We start from the raw sequence: 15,869 nt of genomic DNA on the forward strand, positions 1-15,869 counted from the left end.
TTAAATGTACTGAGGGCATTGTGTACAACATTCCGCTCTCCTGTGGCAAGCAGTATATTGGGCAATCCGGTAGGTGCCTGAACGATAGGCTTCGAGAGCACAATAATAACATGAAGACTTATACCCGCAGCAATCTAGCTTTGCACTGCAAAGATTGCAAGTGCGTGCCTTTTTTGGACAAATGCTCAGTCGTTGCTAAGCGTAGAGATAAGCTAACTCGCGAAATTGTGGAAGCTGCACAGATTGCTGCCTTACAAGATAACTGCGTTAGTACTCCGTCCATTTCCTTGTCTAAACGAGAGCTGGCCTTCTTGGGTTCAAAACATCCGTGATCTCACATTTTTATCGCATTTTTCGCACCTTTTTTTTCGATTTTTTTTATCTTAGGTCAGCGCATGCGCTACTTTTGCTCGGGTTCCGTTCACTTGGTTGGGTTTGGTTTTCTTCGTCAGTCGGAAGTTAGCGCCTGTGTTGTTGGTTTGTGTTCTCTCCCCTTGTGTCCGTCGTCCTGGTTTTGCGCTACTCTTACGTTATGGTTTGTAATACAGCCAGTGAATTGGTAAAAAACGTGGCTGCTCACAAAGCAGAAAGAAGTACCAAAAAAAAATAAACGCTAATGCCGACAACAACAGGCGAATAAACTTGAGGTTCGAGAAGAGGAAAAATTTAGTGTACAGAATTGGCTAATAAAAAATGCGCGGCAAAAGGGAGAAGTGAAGAAAAAAACAAGCGTCGTGTCCCTCTCTCTGCTTCGTCCTCGTTTGCACTGTTTTTTAGCCTCAGATCATGCACCAACCAGCCCAAATTTCCACCCTTTTGAATAACACACATCGCTGTAACGGTGGTTTTTCACAAACAAAACAAAAAACTCGCTATATTGTCATGCACATTTTTTAGCCTAGAGAAACATACTGCGTAGATCCCTGAACGATTTGTGGAAGACATCTCGGTTATCTTCACCGGATAGTTCGCTCAGGATAGCTGAAAGACGATATTTCAACATTTGTTTCTCCTAATTTGTGGGGGATACACTTTTTCGGATTTCGTGTACAGCACACAGTATGTTTCGTGGAGTTCAGCTAAAGAATTCTCGTGGTTAATTGTTTCCGACGTGTAACAACGGATTAATCCATAGGAAGTAAAGACTGTACCAATTATGCTAAATTTTTAAACCACTCGGCTGCGTGTGAATTATGTTCATGGCCCACCGTTTTAAACTGAAAGGAAGGAGTAATTGGTGTCCAGTTAATGCCCAATGAGAAGACGGGTGCGCTTCGAAATTAGCTGCTAATGTAAGGTAGCGCTTCATGTGGTAAATAAATATGAGATATTTATGACCGTTTCGATCGTCATTCCGTTACTAAACCTTGAACTGTTATTGTTCGAGAGGACTGTTTTTGTGCTCCGGACGGTCTAAGTACGCGTGCAGCGTTTTTCAAAGCGGCGTTCTGTGCGTTTGTGTTTTTGTGCTTTGTGCAGAAAAAATAAACTTCGAAACACATGGCAGCGGCGTTGCAATTTGAACAGAGTAGCTTGGTCGGTTTTCCAGCTCCATTAGTGCCAATATCTTAATGAGATATGGGCGGAGGAAAGAGGATCCAGCTCTCGGCATCGCCCCTCCAGATGTGAGCAGTTCTGCGACGCGATCCATCAGCTGCCCCGGTAAGCTGAAAGTTGGGTGAAGAAAAGATTAACATGTAGAAGGGTATACGAAGCTGCCGAAGCCATCGTGTCCAAAACATCATTTATTTTCTTCACAGTGATACACGGGTGCTTCTTCGAATGTGAGAACATATTCAATCTGCAGCCCACTACGCGTACACCTTTAAGAATAACAGGTGCTCACTTCCCGTGCCGGTTCCGAAATAAACAGTGCCTAGCGTGAACGCCATTCTCGGTTGGCTGCTCGAAACTGCCTCCGAAAGTGCCCCACTCCGCTCTCAACGGGCGCACGCATGCGTGGCAAGGTATCCAAGGCTGAAAGAGAGCTGACCAAACGCAAGAAAAGAATGTACAACAAATCAGACTGGACACACAATGGACATATTGCATCGAAATATATCGCGCCGGTGCGACACTCGTCGGGCTGAACAGGCGGCGTACCGCAGACACACTCTCTCGTCGCTGTATCCCCCTCAGCGATTTCAAGTGCATAACGTTTTTATTAGTCTTTCGCCTTTCATTTCAGTTGCAGAAATAATTAAAATAAAGCCTTTAAACGGCGTTCTTTACAGGTCGTTTTCTAATATTATCTACAGGTCAGGTTGTCATATAATAAGTAGTGATTGCAGGAAACTATTATTAACATCTTATATTACATCTATGTACAGGTTACAGACACTTCAGAATCACCAGTACGTAAAAGAACTGCGCGTGAGCCGAAGCTGTGAACAAAGGCGATTGAAACTGAAAGCCGATTATTAAGATAACAAGCACTGTGACTCAGCATGGCTCTTTGTTACAGTAAAATGCAAGTAATTTTTTTTTTTTTGCTCGGGAAAATGCATTCGTGTCGACAACTTCAGTGCTACCGTCATGGCAATAAAGTGGGTTATTCTTTTCTCCCTCACAACTCTGGAACGAAACATGCCGGTTCTGCTAAGCATGCATGTTCCCAGTTAAACAAGAATGATGATATATTATTATTTTTATCCTGCCTTTTACCGGACTGGCATCTAAAACACGCTATGGCATAGCGGCCAACACAGCAAGACGGCATATGTCATAGTGAAGCTTCGCGTAACCAGCGTGACTAGCCAAAAATAGCAAGTATGCGTCAACTGCAAGGACGGGGTAGACTTGCACTTCACTACATTCTTTTTAACGATACCGATTTCTACAATAGATCTTTCCCTTAACTTAAACTCTGGTTGATAGTCAGAGGCTGATCCTGTCCAAACCTGCCGCTAATAGAGACGTGCTGTTCATGGAAGTTTGCTTGTACAACCTCAAAACGCAGAGCTCAGGGATAATACGAATGTTGAAAACGCGACAACTCAAGGAAATGTCTGTTCAGAAAGCGAACCACTGTCTTAGTGATGTGAACAATGGGGAAGCCTTACTGAACCCAGGGTGCTTTATGCTTTGCGCTTCTTTTCCATTCTGTTCTCTTCACTTCTGCTACACTGCCATGATGCACTGCAGTAGAAATAAAGTTCAGGGCGTTACTACTGAGTCGGAAAGAAAAAACGATCTCCACCGAGTGGTGGTAATGACCCGACTGGTTGCCAGTTGCAATGGTCCCTAACTTTTTCCTCGAGTCAAGGAAACCCGCGCTAACTGTGTGCTTCCTAAAACCGTAAAATAGTGTAACCCAAACGCTGCCAAAGTGCATGTTATGCAGGGACTAAATATTCATCAATTTCAAACTTAGCAGCGGTGATAGATTATGTGCGGTGCAGGCGCTTTTCCGTCCGTGGCATGCTTGAGCGAATCTCATGCGAGCCCTTTTGCATCTCTCTGAACTTGAAATTAATCCAGTGCGGCAGTCTTGCTTTTCCAGTTATTGTGAGCGAGACACCATTTACTCGTCAGAACTTCGCTGATATGCTAAGACGAGAATATATTCCATTTTTGACGGAAGCGCAAACAATTTGTGGCCATCCGCTGTGAACTAGTCATGCGAGCTGTCAAGCGCAGGAATAATTAAACCAGTCCACGAAGAGCTGAAAAATGACTAGTTCCACACTCATTAAAAATGTACAGCGCTATATAAGAGAGCGGGGTGAGAATGCAGAGGTATTTATTCTTCTTGACTGTGAAAAAATGCTCCCCTCACAGGCGCGATTACAATGGCAATCCGCTACAGATGTAGCGTAGCCAGCTCAGCTCTTTTCGCATGTAAAGGGTGGTCGCGTCTCTGCAATCAATGTTGTTAAGCATGCTTTAAGCGAAGAAACACAGCCCGGAAAAGGCAAGAAGGCAAGGAAAGCACACAATACTAGGCTGGGGAATGCCTTGCTCTCGTTTTTCTTTGTTGTTATGCGTTCGTTTATGTTTTGCAACACGGACCACCAACTATCCTAAGCCTTCATTAATGATTCGCTTTTTTCTTTCTGATAAGAGGCCGGAGAAACACATTTATCTTTTTTTCTATCTATCCTTGGTGGCCACGAAACGTAGCCCAAGTTGACTTCGTGTACTGCCCAGATGTTTATGAACCAATTCGTTAAGCCTTCGGCGAGAAAGCCAAGTGCCATAAGTAGCCATAACAATTGCGGCTTCACCAACAGTCGACATTTTAACATTAAAATCGACAACCACCGTCTGGACTCTCTTGTGAGTATCAACCGTTTGACTGCAAAATTATTTATATTATGTGGGTACAATAAAAATTATATATGCAATATCTAATTTTGCAGTGGCGCTACAAGCTCCAAAGCGGCAGGAAAAGCAGCACTCTGTATTATTTCTAGACGACAAAAAGCGACCATGAAGTCTTAAATGTGACACAGAGTGTAATTGTTGAAAGATAAACGTTGAAACAATCTTTCAGGAGAGCACATATTAAGTAAAATCTATTCCTCAACATGCTCTCCGCCCTTACATATACAATGAAATGGAAACGCAGTAAGAAATTATTTTTATCAGTAGAAAATTGGAAATGAACGAGGCGATTACGAGCGCCACAATTTTGTGTCTGGGACTTGCAGAAAAGAGGCGTCTCCAAGAACGTTTAGCACAGTCATTCAGATCTTTCACGCGCCGGCATTTGTCTCAGAAAAGCAAAAATAGAGCATGACCGGTGAGCAGGAAATTATTCGACATTATGTTCAGCTGACGGCTACTCATAACCGATACAAAAACTTACTCTCGTCACTGAGAGGAACGCTAGTGCTTCATACAATAATACGCGACAAAGATGCCAGTGGAGTGTTCTAGAGGGCAGTATTTATGATAAATCGTACAGATAACACCCGCAGCTATGCCTAGCACTGACACTTTTTGTTCAAGGCATTGCGGTCGTGATCAATCTGCCTTGCACCTCAAAATGTGCATTGACTGGCGTAAAAGAGCCGAATACAACATGGCATCTCTATTCTACCTTGGCACCCAAGTTGCAGTGTAACATTCAACGTTTTCTATTTGGTATCAATACAAAGCCGCTCGAAGTGTTTAAAGAGCACGTGTAGCGAGAGCAACGTGACGAGGAAGAAATTTCCGAATTATTTAGCCGCAATGATGGTTATTGCACCAAAATTTCCCCATCAAAGCTCAGTTACAGCAGAACCTGAGCACGACGTAAGTCGGTACAAAATAAACTCGTTTGTGTTCGCATATTTCTGCAGTTCTTAATGTTAAATATGTCACATTGAGCTTTGCTATTTTTTACCGTGCTTGCACAAGTTTTGAATCGAATTGGTACTGGTTTTTGGGACTGATTTGAGTTGTCGCACAAGTTGAGTACGGTACCGCCACGCTCACTACACCTGCTATATTACTTCGAGCACCTCTCTCTACTGTTTAATGTGCTCAGAATCGTTACATTCTGGATAAATTTTCTACAGGCTATCGTAGATCGGCCTCTTATGTCTAACCCATGGTCTAGTAGAAATGGTCGCAGCGAAAAAGCTTGCTGAACAACATAGGTTATGTCTCATGCCTATCAGCTACCACAAAGCAATGCCAGAACTTGCCAAGTTTACAGTTTTCTTTGCAGGCTATTGATACAACCTTCAATTTTTGTTTAATTTCAGCAGACAGACCGTAAGCATTATACAGCTCTGACAAATGGCTAACGTTGTTTACTTCTGCAAGAGAGCGAAGAATCCTTCCTCTGTGCAGGACATCTGACTTTAGAAAATGCTCGGACTACCATAAGCAAGCCATTCAGGCTCAAAAGGCATATGCTGATTTCAAAGTCAACGCAAGGAGATAGCTTCCTTAAAACAATAGTTAATTGCATCGAGAAACTATTTAGCACTGGAGCTCAAGCTTGTATCTTAGTACACCAGTGAGTTTGCGGATTCTGCGATTTTAATACCTGTCTCCATAGAACTGAAAAACTTCAGACACTTTCACAGGCACTATAAGTGACTAGGTTCATCACTTTCTATGAAAAGGCGCCAAAAAAGACCTGTAGAGGTCCCGCCAGTTTGAAAGAAAACAGCCAGTTTGCAAAAAACGAAATTTTTTGTGTATTTCTCTACTGCCTTTCAAAACTGTCTGTGGATATCATGTATTAAGATGACACCTTGCTTGAAAACGTTTAAACAGCGCTTATATTACACAAATATTAAGTACTCATTTGGAATGCTCGAGCTTTTCCCTCTTTCATTTTGTGCACTCAGAGAGGACGCATACACGTCGGCGCATGCGCCGTGCGTTTCTTCCCTGTCTGCAGTTTTCTTTTTGGCGCCTTTTCGTAGAACCATCAGTTGGTTGTTAACCATAGGGAATATTGAGTGGCTTGGGCAGGATGCTATGTCGTGCAGACCGAACAGGGAAGGAAAACAAATACAGGAGCTTACTACTTAGCTCACGTACACCTTGTGGAGCCGTTCAAGGTTTTGCGGTGTACACTACATAGTACTGAATGTCGCATTGAGCATGCGGCCTACATCGGTTGATTCAACCTTTTATAACGCCTACCTTCTTCATTCTTCGCCCATAATCTACTAGTGTACTTCATGCCGGCCTCCGTACCAAACGATGTAAGTATGCTTAAACAAAAAATTGCTACGTCCTGGGAAGCCCGCAAGCGCTTTTTAGTAACTGTTGGAGCTACGTTAGAAAGTGTATCGTCTCCTTTGGCAAAGAATGCCAGATCTGCAAAGGTCAGAAATCAGAGAGCCTGTGCCTAGCGACATAGTCGTCTAAAAAAAAATATTATAAGGCGAGAGGTGTCATATAATACAATACACCTTCCCCCCCCCCCCCCCCCACCCCTCAAACGAGCTCGCAACTGCTGAAAGCCCTGCAGGATCTCGCAAGGCGGTGACCTTTACATTAGTCACGTGTAGTGAGAGCAAAAGGGCACTACGTTTTGCGACCACCAAGCCGCAGGCCGGCCCTCCTTAGCGGGTACGGCAAAAAAAAAAAGAAACAGCTAGCTCCAGTTGCAAACAACTGCGAAGAACCGTTGCCATATGTTGTTCCTTAGAAAGGATGAATAAGACTGCAGAGAGCTGCATAGCTCTCTTAAACGGCACTCGGCAGTACGCGAGATGAAATGCGTTAACGCTCCCGAGAGACACGACTGGTGTAATCCTGCTCAGTTGTTTCTCGTGCACATCCAAATACGCAATGCATTACCCCTGCAAAAGCCTCCACCCGTTACTTGCAAGTAAGATTCTTCTTCTCTTCCTCCATAAATCTGAACCATTTTTTCCTCCGGCGACACCGGACCCTTACTTTCCCCAGCCTGCAATATCATTTACGCCTACACCCAACGCTATATATATGAACTCATGCCAATGGTGCGGCACCGCATCTACATTTCCTAATATCCAATGCACATGCACCCATAAACCACAGCACACAGAGCCGCTCAATGCGGCCTTGTAGCAGTGCGAGGTGCGGCTGACCAGAGCCACCCTGGAAGACCAGGAGGCGCTCAGGGCCATCTTCACGGCCTCTGCCACTGGGGTCTTGGACTGAAGACTTCACCTGCTTTGCTTCAACCAGATTCTTCCTCCTTCTCTATAAGTGTTTATTCCTACCTTTCCTTGAGCCGCGCGTATATTAGGCCTTGTGTGCTAGGCCCGAATGTAATTTAATAGAAAAAGCCATTTAGAGTACACGTAGCAATAATTCCTGTGCGCATTTTAGTGCCAAAACCCAAGTAGAATGAAACACCTGTTTTATACACAACTTTTTGGGAAGTTGGTCGCCTATTTCCGTCGCGATACAGCGAAGGGAGACACAACGCAGCGCTGTGTTGCGCCTTTCTTGCTGTGTCTAGTCATAAACTGCAGCTATGGCATGCTCCCTCTCCAACGCTTAAATGCAAGTTCAAATTGCTTGATATTGAGTTTCCTAACGCACTCCTCCAAATATGTGAAGATTGAGACCATTACTGTATTCCTAAACAAGGATAATCATCAAGCAACCACAGAGGTCGTCCCCGCCGATAAGAACGGACCGCGTCGGGCGCAGCGGTCGTGACGGAGTCGGTCTAAACACCACGAAGCGAATGGTACCTTGGCGACTCATCACAACAAAGGGAAGACAAAAAGATGAGCGGCTCCTCTCCACTTCCTGCTCTGCCAAGCTCCACTGCTCACCAGCAGCTACGAACCAACTTTTCTGGAGCAGTTAGAATAACGTTACTGCAGCCATACCATCACTTCGACACAAGGAAAGGCGCTTAGAGAGCTCACAAATAAGAACGAGAGTTATATCTGCGAATTTTTGCTCAAAAATTACTTCCACTGCAATTACCATTCTGCGGTTCACAATCTTGCACATAAATGCTTTTCAGATCCCTTTTAATAACGGTCTCCTCAGGCCAACTTTCGGATATTTGCAATAGCACTTGTTGGACACCTGATACTGCGTAGTTGCCGAAACAGTAATTGAACAGTAGTTCCACGGTGTTTTCACGCACTGCATATCGGCAGTCATTTAGGCCGAGGCCGTCACGGCTGAAACCAGTAGCGCACACTTGAGTGTGCCATGAATCGGCGCGTGTGTGAAACCTCTGCGCCAAAAGCTGTTCCATCCACCAACGCTAATTGCTCTTGCTGTACTCTGCAGCCTGGCAAAAAAGTTTCATTGTTAATCTGCTTACGCACAGAGGTATGAAAGATGCTTCTACAACGAGCAGAAAAACAGAAAGCTACGGCAATGATGTTTTCATTAAAGTTGATCTTTGAGCGTATCTAATCAAAACATCCATTACACAGAATTATGCTGGTTTGCAGTCGCTGTAACGAGATTTCAGCCTTCCCCGAAGGAAAATTCTTATCTTAGTGCACGGCAAATTTTGTAAGCGAGAGGCGGGTATAGTTCTGGGCTTCGCTGGCTAGCCAACGGGAAGAGTGCCACAGATTAGTGCAGGATACCGTTAATACCATTATCGATTTGACAGTTTAATTCACCGGAGATGTGCAGCAATTCAGCAACTGCTGTGCCTTTTCTTAATATATGTTAGAAGGCACTGTTGCACTCGTGCCAAGTCGCGGATCTGCGTTTGGTCTTTGAAGTGAAAGAAGCAGCGCCAGTCTTTTTCACCCTGTAATCACATTATTTCTTTTCTTTGTGCCCCGTGTGATAACAGCATTAGAAACAGTACGCTTTCTTATTTCATTCGATTGACAAAACAAGAATTACAGAAACCAGCAGTCAAATGAAACAATAAATACATTTAGGATGACGTGACTTTGCTTCTTTCTAGAGGTGGTAAAAGAACGTAAGAAAGAAGAAACGCGCAGAGCGTGAGAAAGGGTGTTCAGTGCTCCGTGATCTGGATCTGTCGCTTTCGCCGGGCATACCTCTTGACTAGCCCGAGGCGTTCCACAATGCGTTCGGCGTGCTCATGGCACAGTGCGTCCGCTACCGCGCTCGACTAGGAAATGACAATCGGAAAAGCACGACATCCGGGTTGTTGCACGGGAGAGTCACGTGCCGAGCCCACGTGGCGGCAGTTGTCGCCGGCTGCAGTCAGTTTCCACGCGCGCACATTCACGCACATTCACGCGGCGGCAGCAACGGAATCACTGGGCGTCAGTCAGGGGAGTTGCCGCGCGACGACTCGCTGCCCGTCATCTGGAGATCACTCGGGGACAAAGGCCGGTACCGGCGCCTCCTGTCCCAGGCAGCATGCGAAGAAGAAGAAGAAGGAAGAGGGAAGGCCGTGTAAGTAACGCTTTTGATGCAGCAGGTCGCGCCACATCTGAAAGAAGACAAAGCCTAGAAGATAGCGCACAGAAGAGAAAAACGACGCGACATGCGCCACAGTGTAAATTGTTCAAGTAAAGCCTTTCTCTTCATTTTCTTCTCTATGTGTCGTCTGTTATCGCCTCGTCTTCGTACACCCCAACGTGCTGAAATGGACAAAATATTGGGTAGAACGCAACCTTCCTCTGAAAATGCCTTCGTATGAAATGTGGTGTGGTCAGGACGGCATGAAACAGGGTACTTATTCAGCTCGGATGTACAGCGTTACCTGGACGAACTAGTCGCCGAAAACACAGAAACTTCGCGGTTGCCTTCCTTCCCACACTCGTAAAGCTTGAAATCGTATTGCGCATAGCATACGGCCATATTTAGATGCATATTCTTTATTTCAGGCGTGTTTCGCCGTAGTTTTAAAGGTGGCTGTGCATATCGAACGACAAAAAATGAAATGGCTGGCATACCTTGTGTCACAATACATAATACAACAACATAACGGCAACAAACATGACCTATTTTGCGCCCCCTACAAAAAGCGTTTGGCGATAAAGAGAGGAAAAAAAACGGGAAACACGAAACGAAGCCTGGCTCGTAAGTAATGTTTAGTGCACCAGCAACATGGATATCTGGGGGCATATCGCCGCCGCGGGTCAGTGTTGTACCGGGGTCGCACGGCAGCCCGGGCGCTCTGCCCAGCGCCATTGGCAGTCTCTCCTCGCTTGCTTGCCAGAGTAAATGCCCTTCTCGAGCGCCAACGTAGAATTGTAATGATAAATAACGCTTGCACAGACAGATACTGACATATCCGTAGAATCTAAGACAAATATTTTTGGTAAGTCAGATTAGGCCTGACTCAAGCACATTGAAAGGAAGATGTTTGGTTCGGTTTCGTTCCATGGGGTTTGATGTCCCAAAGACACCCAGGCACTGAGGAACGCCGTACTGGCGTGCTCCCGGAAATTTCGACCATCTGGGGTTCTTCAACGTGCACTGACGTCGCACAGTACACGGGCCTCTGGAATTTCGCCTCCATCGAAATGCGACAGCCGAGGCGGGGATCAAAGGCGTGCCTTTCAGGTCAGCTGCCGAGCGCCATAACCACATAGCCACAGTGGCGCGGCGTACACGTAAAAGGGCTCTTAACTCACTCACTCCGTTAATTATGACGCTAAGCAAGAGTGCTTTGTTCAGCGAGCTAAGCGCCACATGCGCACTTTATGCGAAACGTCACTGGGCCAAGGAACAAACTGCGCAGAAAATGGGACACAAAAGATGAAACACCTTGCAATCCCAAGCATTATATACGAAAAATGTTAAGACAAGCGTATATTTTAGCGGACGTAACCGTAGATGGCGGTGGCGGCGTTGCTTCACATGGTCTGCCTTCAGTGTCGATGTTGAGGAACGTCTTTTCTGGCCGGCGAGCAGAGCTGGCTGCACACGAGGCCCTTCTTCAACGGCGGGTTGATTGTCAACGACGCTGGCCTTGGGACATTCCTCGGCCACAGTAGCTCAGCTTCCAATCATAGCTAAAACACGCTCAGCTTTCATTGAGATTCTTCCTCGGTGGCTTCGAAAACCGTTCAGCACACATTTATGCCGACAAAATGTTTATACTGTAGAACCTAGAAGCTATATCATGCTTTTCGCCCGAAAAATACAAAGAACAACAGCTCAAAGCAACCTTGCGCGGGCAGTACTCCACATTTATTTTATTTTTCATTTTAATTCCCTGCATTTGCACATAGTGTACATTGCCGCCCTACCTCTATCCTTTCTTCTGTCGCTCTTCCCTTTTTTTCCTTGTTCCTGTCCTCTCCATCTCATTTTATTCTCGCTAGCCGCAGCTCACGTGCTTCAGGCTTCGATGGCAGATTCCGCGGCTAGCAACATCTTTTCCCTTCACATTTTATTTTTTATTACCAATAAATAGTCACTAACAACTAACAACAACAGACGCGAAAAATGCCGGAACTTACTGCGTCGTGGGCATGATTGCCGGCCCCTATTTCGTATGTCTTGCGGATTTAGTACGCCTCCTTGATGTCAGTAAAGAAGGCTCAGAAACCTACTTGGCTCTGTGATTCCAGAAAGCTTGAGACATCTTGTGGGCTCCTGACGACAAAGGGGTTGTCCACCGGCTGTACCGGGAGGCGTCCCTGAAGATACACACCCAAGCATTCCTGCCATGTGTCCTCTCCCGAAAGTACGGCTCGAATGAGGGACAACCACTTGAAAGGCACTGAACCCTAGCGCTCTCCGGACGCTGCCAACGCCTCGAAGGATCCGTAGCCTGTGAGATTATTTTTCTTGACAGCGATAAAAAAGGAATCCACAACGCTGTCACTCATGCCGGGCTATGCATTGGCACACTCTAAAGTGTGTTGACACAGTACAGCATGACGGCCAAATCTCTTACATCAAGACGACGCACATCGCGATTCTCACTCATGCTTTCTCATTCGCCACGCAGTAAATAAACAGCAACATGAGTGGTCACGAAAATTTTTGACTCATTTCGGGTAGATTTTTAAAGACTTGTGCGAGGAAAATCTGAATGACGGTTCAGACATAAAATGTGTGCCTAAATGTTGTTCACGTGCATACGTTCCCGAGTTGAATTCGGCTGTAGCGTCTGTAACTATACACCGTCCACCAGACTAGCCACTGCGTCACGCAAACCTTCTAAAGGACAGAAATAGTCTTCATAAAGTCCTTCTTTTACCCCGGCTTTAAGCTGTAAAATGTTCGCGTTACCGTCCCTAACGACATTCTGTACCACATGGCACAATAATGACCGTAACGAGAAATTTATTATTTGTTTCGGCCGCCCACAACATCCTCCTGCGCATTCATAATGAAACACGTGTTATCCAGAGCTAACGCAGTTCAAAAACAGTTTTGTTGGGCCTAGTTGATGCATGACAAAACTAAAGATCATCGATGTTAGGCATAAAAGATGAAGTTAGGCATAAAGTATATAGACTTCTTATTGTGCCTTGACGCTCCAGTCATTGTAATGTGGGTGCACGAGCCGATGCCGATGGGTTGTGAGCCGATGCTCAATTACATCAAGATTCTGGGCAAGAGCAAAAGCAAAATAGCCCGCGAACTTTTAGAAGCTTTCCACATCAGGGAAAAAGGCGGAGATTGTATTAGCGATACCTCGGTCACCTTATATGAGAGGGAAAGGAATTTTATCCGTAGCTTTCGCTGACCTATGCAGGCCTGACTTGATATCCCCTTCACCCCTGTCCTTTCTTTCCCTCTCCCTATTCTGTTTTGCACGTGTGTATGCTGCATATATATTCTGTTGCGAAAGCAATAAATCTAGTTGATAGTTTGCGCTCTTTCTCTCTTCTGCCTCTTCCTGTGTACGTTTGTTCGTGTGCGCAACGCAATCCCAAGAAAGGATCTATCGTAGGTTGTCAACATAATGCAGAGCTAAGTGCTTCCCTTGGAATCCTTTTCTTTTCCTTTTTGTCCACTGAATGAACCTGCGCAGTGTCATCATTCGAGCCGCCACTAGGGGGCTCTTCTGTTCTTTCATACAACAAAGTGGACACGTTCGAGTCCCTGTTGTCGCCAAATTTTACGCAAGTAATGCGCCGCCTCTGGGCTCGGACCGCATTGTTTTTCTATAATGCTCAAGCAGTAAGGAAACGTTCGACGAGTTGACACGGCGTGGCCGCTGTTGAGGTTTTTTTTTCTCCTTCAGGAGAATAAAGGGCTGTACGTGTTTATTACACGCTTACCAATGACGGGAAATCTTTATTCCGTCTTTAACTGCGTAAACTATTTCGCCCAAAGAAAACTTCTAATTCGCGCGACGTTGGAATTAGGGGATCCACGTATGAAAGTTCTTTTATGAATGAAGCACGGTCTTCATGCTGACAATGCATTGCCATCAGCGCTGAGCCTATCATGCCGGTTTCACGACGCTTCCGAGCTTCTGCGTCGTCTTCAAGAATGCCCAGAATAACCTCATCCTCACCGTTTCCTGGGCGGCCGCGGTGGCTCAGTGGCTATGGTGCTCGGCTGCTGGCCCGAAAGACGCGGGTTCGATCCCGGCTGCGGCGGTTAAATTTCTTTGGAGGAGAAATTCGAGACCCCTGCACTGTGCGATATCAGTGCACGTTAAAGAACCCCAGGTGGTCGAAATTTCTGGAGCCCTCCACTACGGCGTCTCTCATAGCCTTAGTCGCTTTGGGACGTTAAACCCCATAAACCAACCAAACCAACCATCCTCACCGTTTCCATCGACCATATTGCGGCTTCTGCTGGGAACGTGTCCAGCATTCTCCCACCAAAATTTTGAAATTTGGAAAAATGTAGGGCACCGGTATGTAAATATTGAAGGAAATGGTTCATTCTCCCGATAATCGCAAAACTTTTCTTTTAAAGTGTTTTCATTGATCGCGCGAAACACTTAAGACTGCCATAGAAAACCGACGGGGAACTCTTTTGAGGATAGCAACAATATAAATAAAACAAATTTTGACATTTTTTGAAGCGCTAAAACAACATGGACGCAGAAAGAACAGACAGGGACGAGCGCTTCTGAAATAAAACAAAAATAGAAGACTGTCGTCGGGCGATCTTCGGTTATATTGATTTTTATAGTGAAATCTTAGACTGTATGAAAAAATTGCGCTCATAAAAGGTATCCCGCTTAAAAATGCTTTTGCCCAGAATTGCGTATGCAACGCATGTTGACGGTCTCCAGCCGCACCTCTCGAATTGGGCGCAGCTACCTCATCGATGCGAATTTGCCAATCATAGATTTGCATTTAACACTTTTGCAGAGCTGCGCATTTAGCAGGAATCAAATACAGCGCCCTCTTTGTATTCAATTCTTCGTTGAAGACTGTCGCAAAGAACTGCGGCAGTAAATCTGCAGAAGCCTAATTGCCCTTTGCGCCAATCGTCGGTCCCCGAAAGCACATGCAAAAACTTTTCCCGCGTTTTTGTTCAGTCCTCGAGCTGGGGTTGGGGTTGGCGGCCACAATAACGCCGGCGCCGGGTCAGGCCGAATGACTCAACGGCCAATCGCAAAAATTCAAGCTCGCCCTCATCGATAGCTTAGTGCGTTCTGCTGATCAAGAGCCTAATTTCGCCGAAAACGAAGCTTTTACGATCTACATGAAATGCAATTATCGCCGTCACTTGCCTGATTTAAAACATCACTGAAGACAATACTATCCCGTTATGGCTGTCAGTAAAAATTGCTTTTCTGGGAATTTGTGGCTATGCTTACGTCTCCCCGGCAGCTACAGATGCATTTATTCGAAAAAAATTAGATGTATAAATGTGCCCTCCAGTCAATTCAAACTCGTTGCCCATCGCCTGGAAGTGTGTGACGGTCTAGCGTAGCATGTGAGATGAGCCCCCAGAAATCCTTGCCGATATTTTAGTTGGGAAACAGACCGGTACCTCGATATTATCTTTTGGTCTCTCTCTAGCTATTATGGGAATGCAGTAGAGGCCGGCCTCTGCTTGACCCCAGCATCCTTTAACAAAGGAAGCGCCGGTGACGCGTAGGGGACACCTCAATCATCACTGGCTTGAATCGAGTGGCGGAAAAAAACTGTGTTAAGCCCAATGCTTGTTCCTCAATGAGTGCGCTGTTTGCACCAGCAGGAAAGCGTGGAATTTATTTTCCGTCAGGGTGCACCAACCTGGCCGGCACGCAGTGGTTGGGGGGCGGGTTTCCCGGCGGCGGCTGTGGCGCCTCGTTTGGGGGCCTCCAGTGTCCGTCGGGCACCATGGGCGCCGACGCCGAGTGGCTGAGAGGCGCCACGGACAGCCGCGGCCCTGGCCTCTCGGGGGTGCGCTGGCGGACGCGTGGCCGCGGAATGCGGGACTCGGCGGGCCCGGCGCTGCCGCTGCGGCCGCCTTCTCCGCTGTCCTCGCCGTCGTCCACGCCGATGGTGGGCTGCACCTGGACAGAAAATGACACTCGGAGAGTTGAGAACCAACGGCGAAATTCTCTTCATCATCATCAGCAGCAGCAGCCTGACTACACCCAATGC

General features: G+C 46.2%; 1 protein-coding gene across 3 annotated transcripts in view; it reads right to left on the reverse strand.

Moving 5' to 3' along the window:
* Window positions 1-9,232: 9,232 nt before the first annotated feature.
* The window catches only part of Asator (tau-tubulin kinase asator), a 198,981-nt gene continuing 192,344 nt past the window's right edge, over window positions 9,233-15,869 (reverse strand). For 2 of the 3 annotated variants that reach the window (XM_089555290.1, XM_089555292.1), the window contains exons 12-14: window positions 15,516-15,778; window positions 11,910-11,996; window positions 9,233-9,748 (exon numbers count right to left, since the gene is read on the reverse strand). In XM_089555290.1, coding sequence (XP_089411416.1) covers window positions 9,667-9,748; window positions 11,910-11,996; window positions 15,516-15,778 — 432 coding nt within the window. In that variant the 3' untranslated portion in view covers window positions 9,233-9,666. The remainder of the gene's footprint in view (window positions 9,749-11,909; window positions 11,997-15,515; window positions 15,779-15,869) is intronic. The other variant, XM_089555291.1, reaches the window with a different exon arrangement.

Source organism: Amblyomma mixtum, chromosome 8, assembly GCF_055824585.1.
Source record: "Amblyomma mixtum isolate Tamu chromosome 8, ASM5582458v1, whole genome shotgun sequence".
Classification (NCBI taxonomy): Eukaryota; Metazoa; Arthropoda; class Arachnida; order Ixodida; family Ixodidae; genus Amblyomma; species Amblyomma mixtum.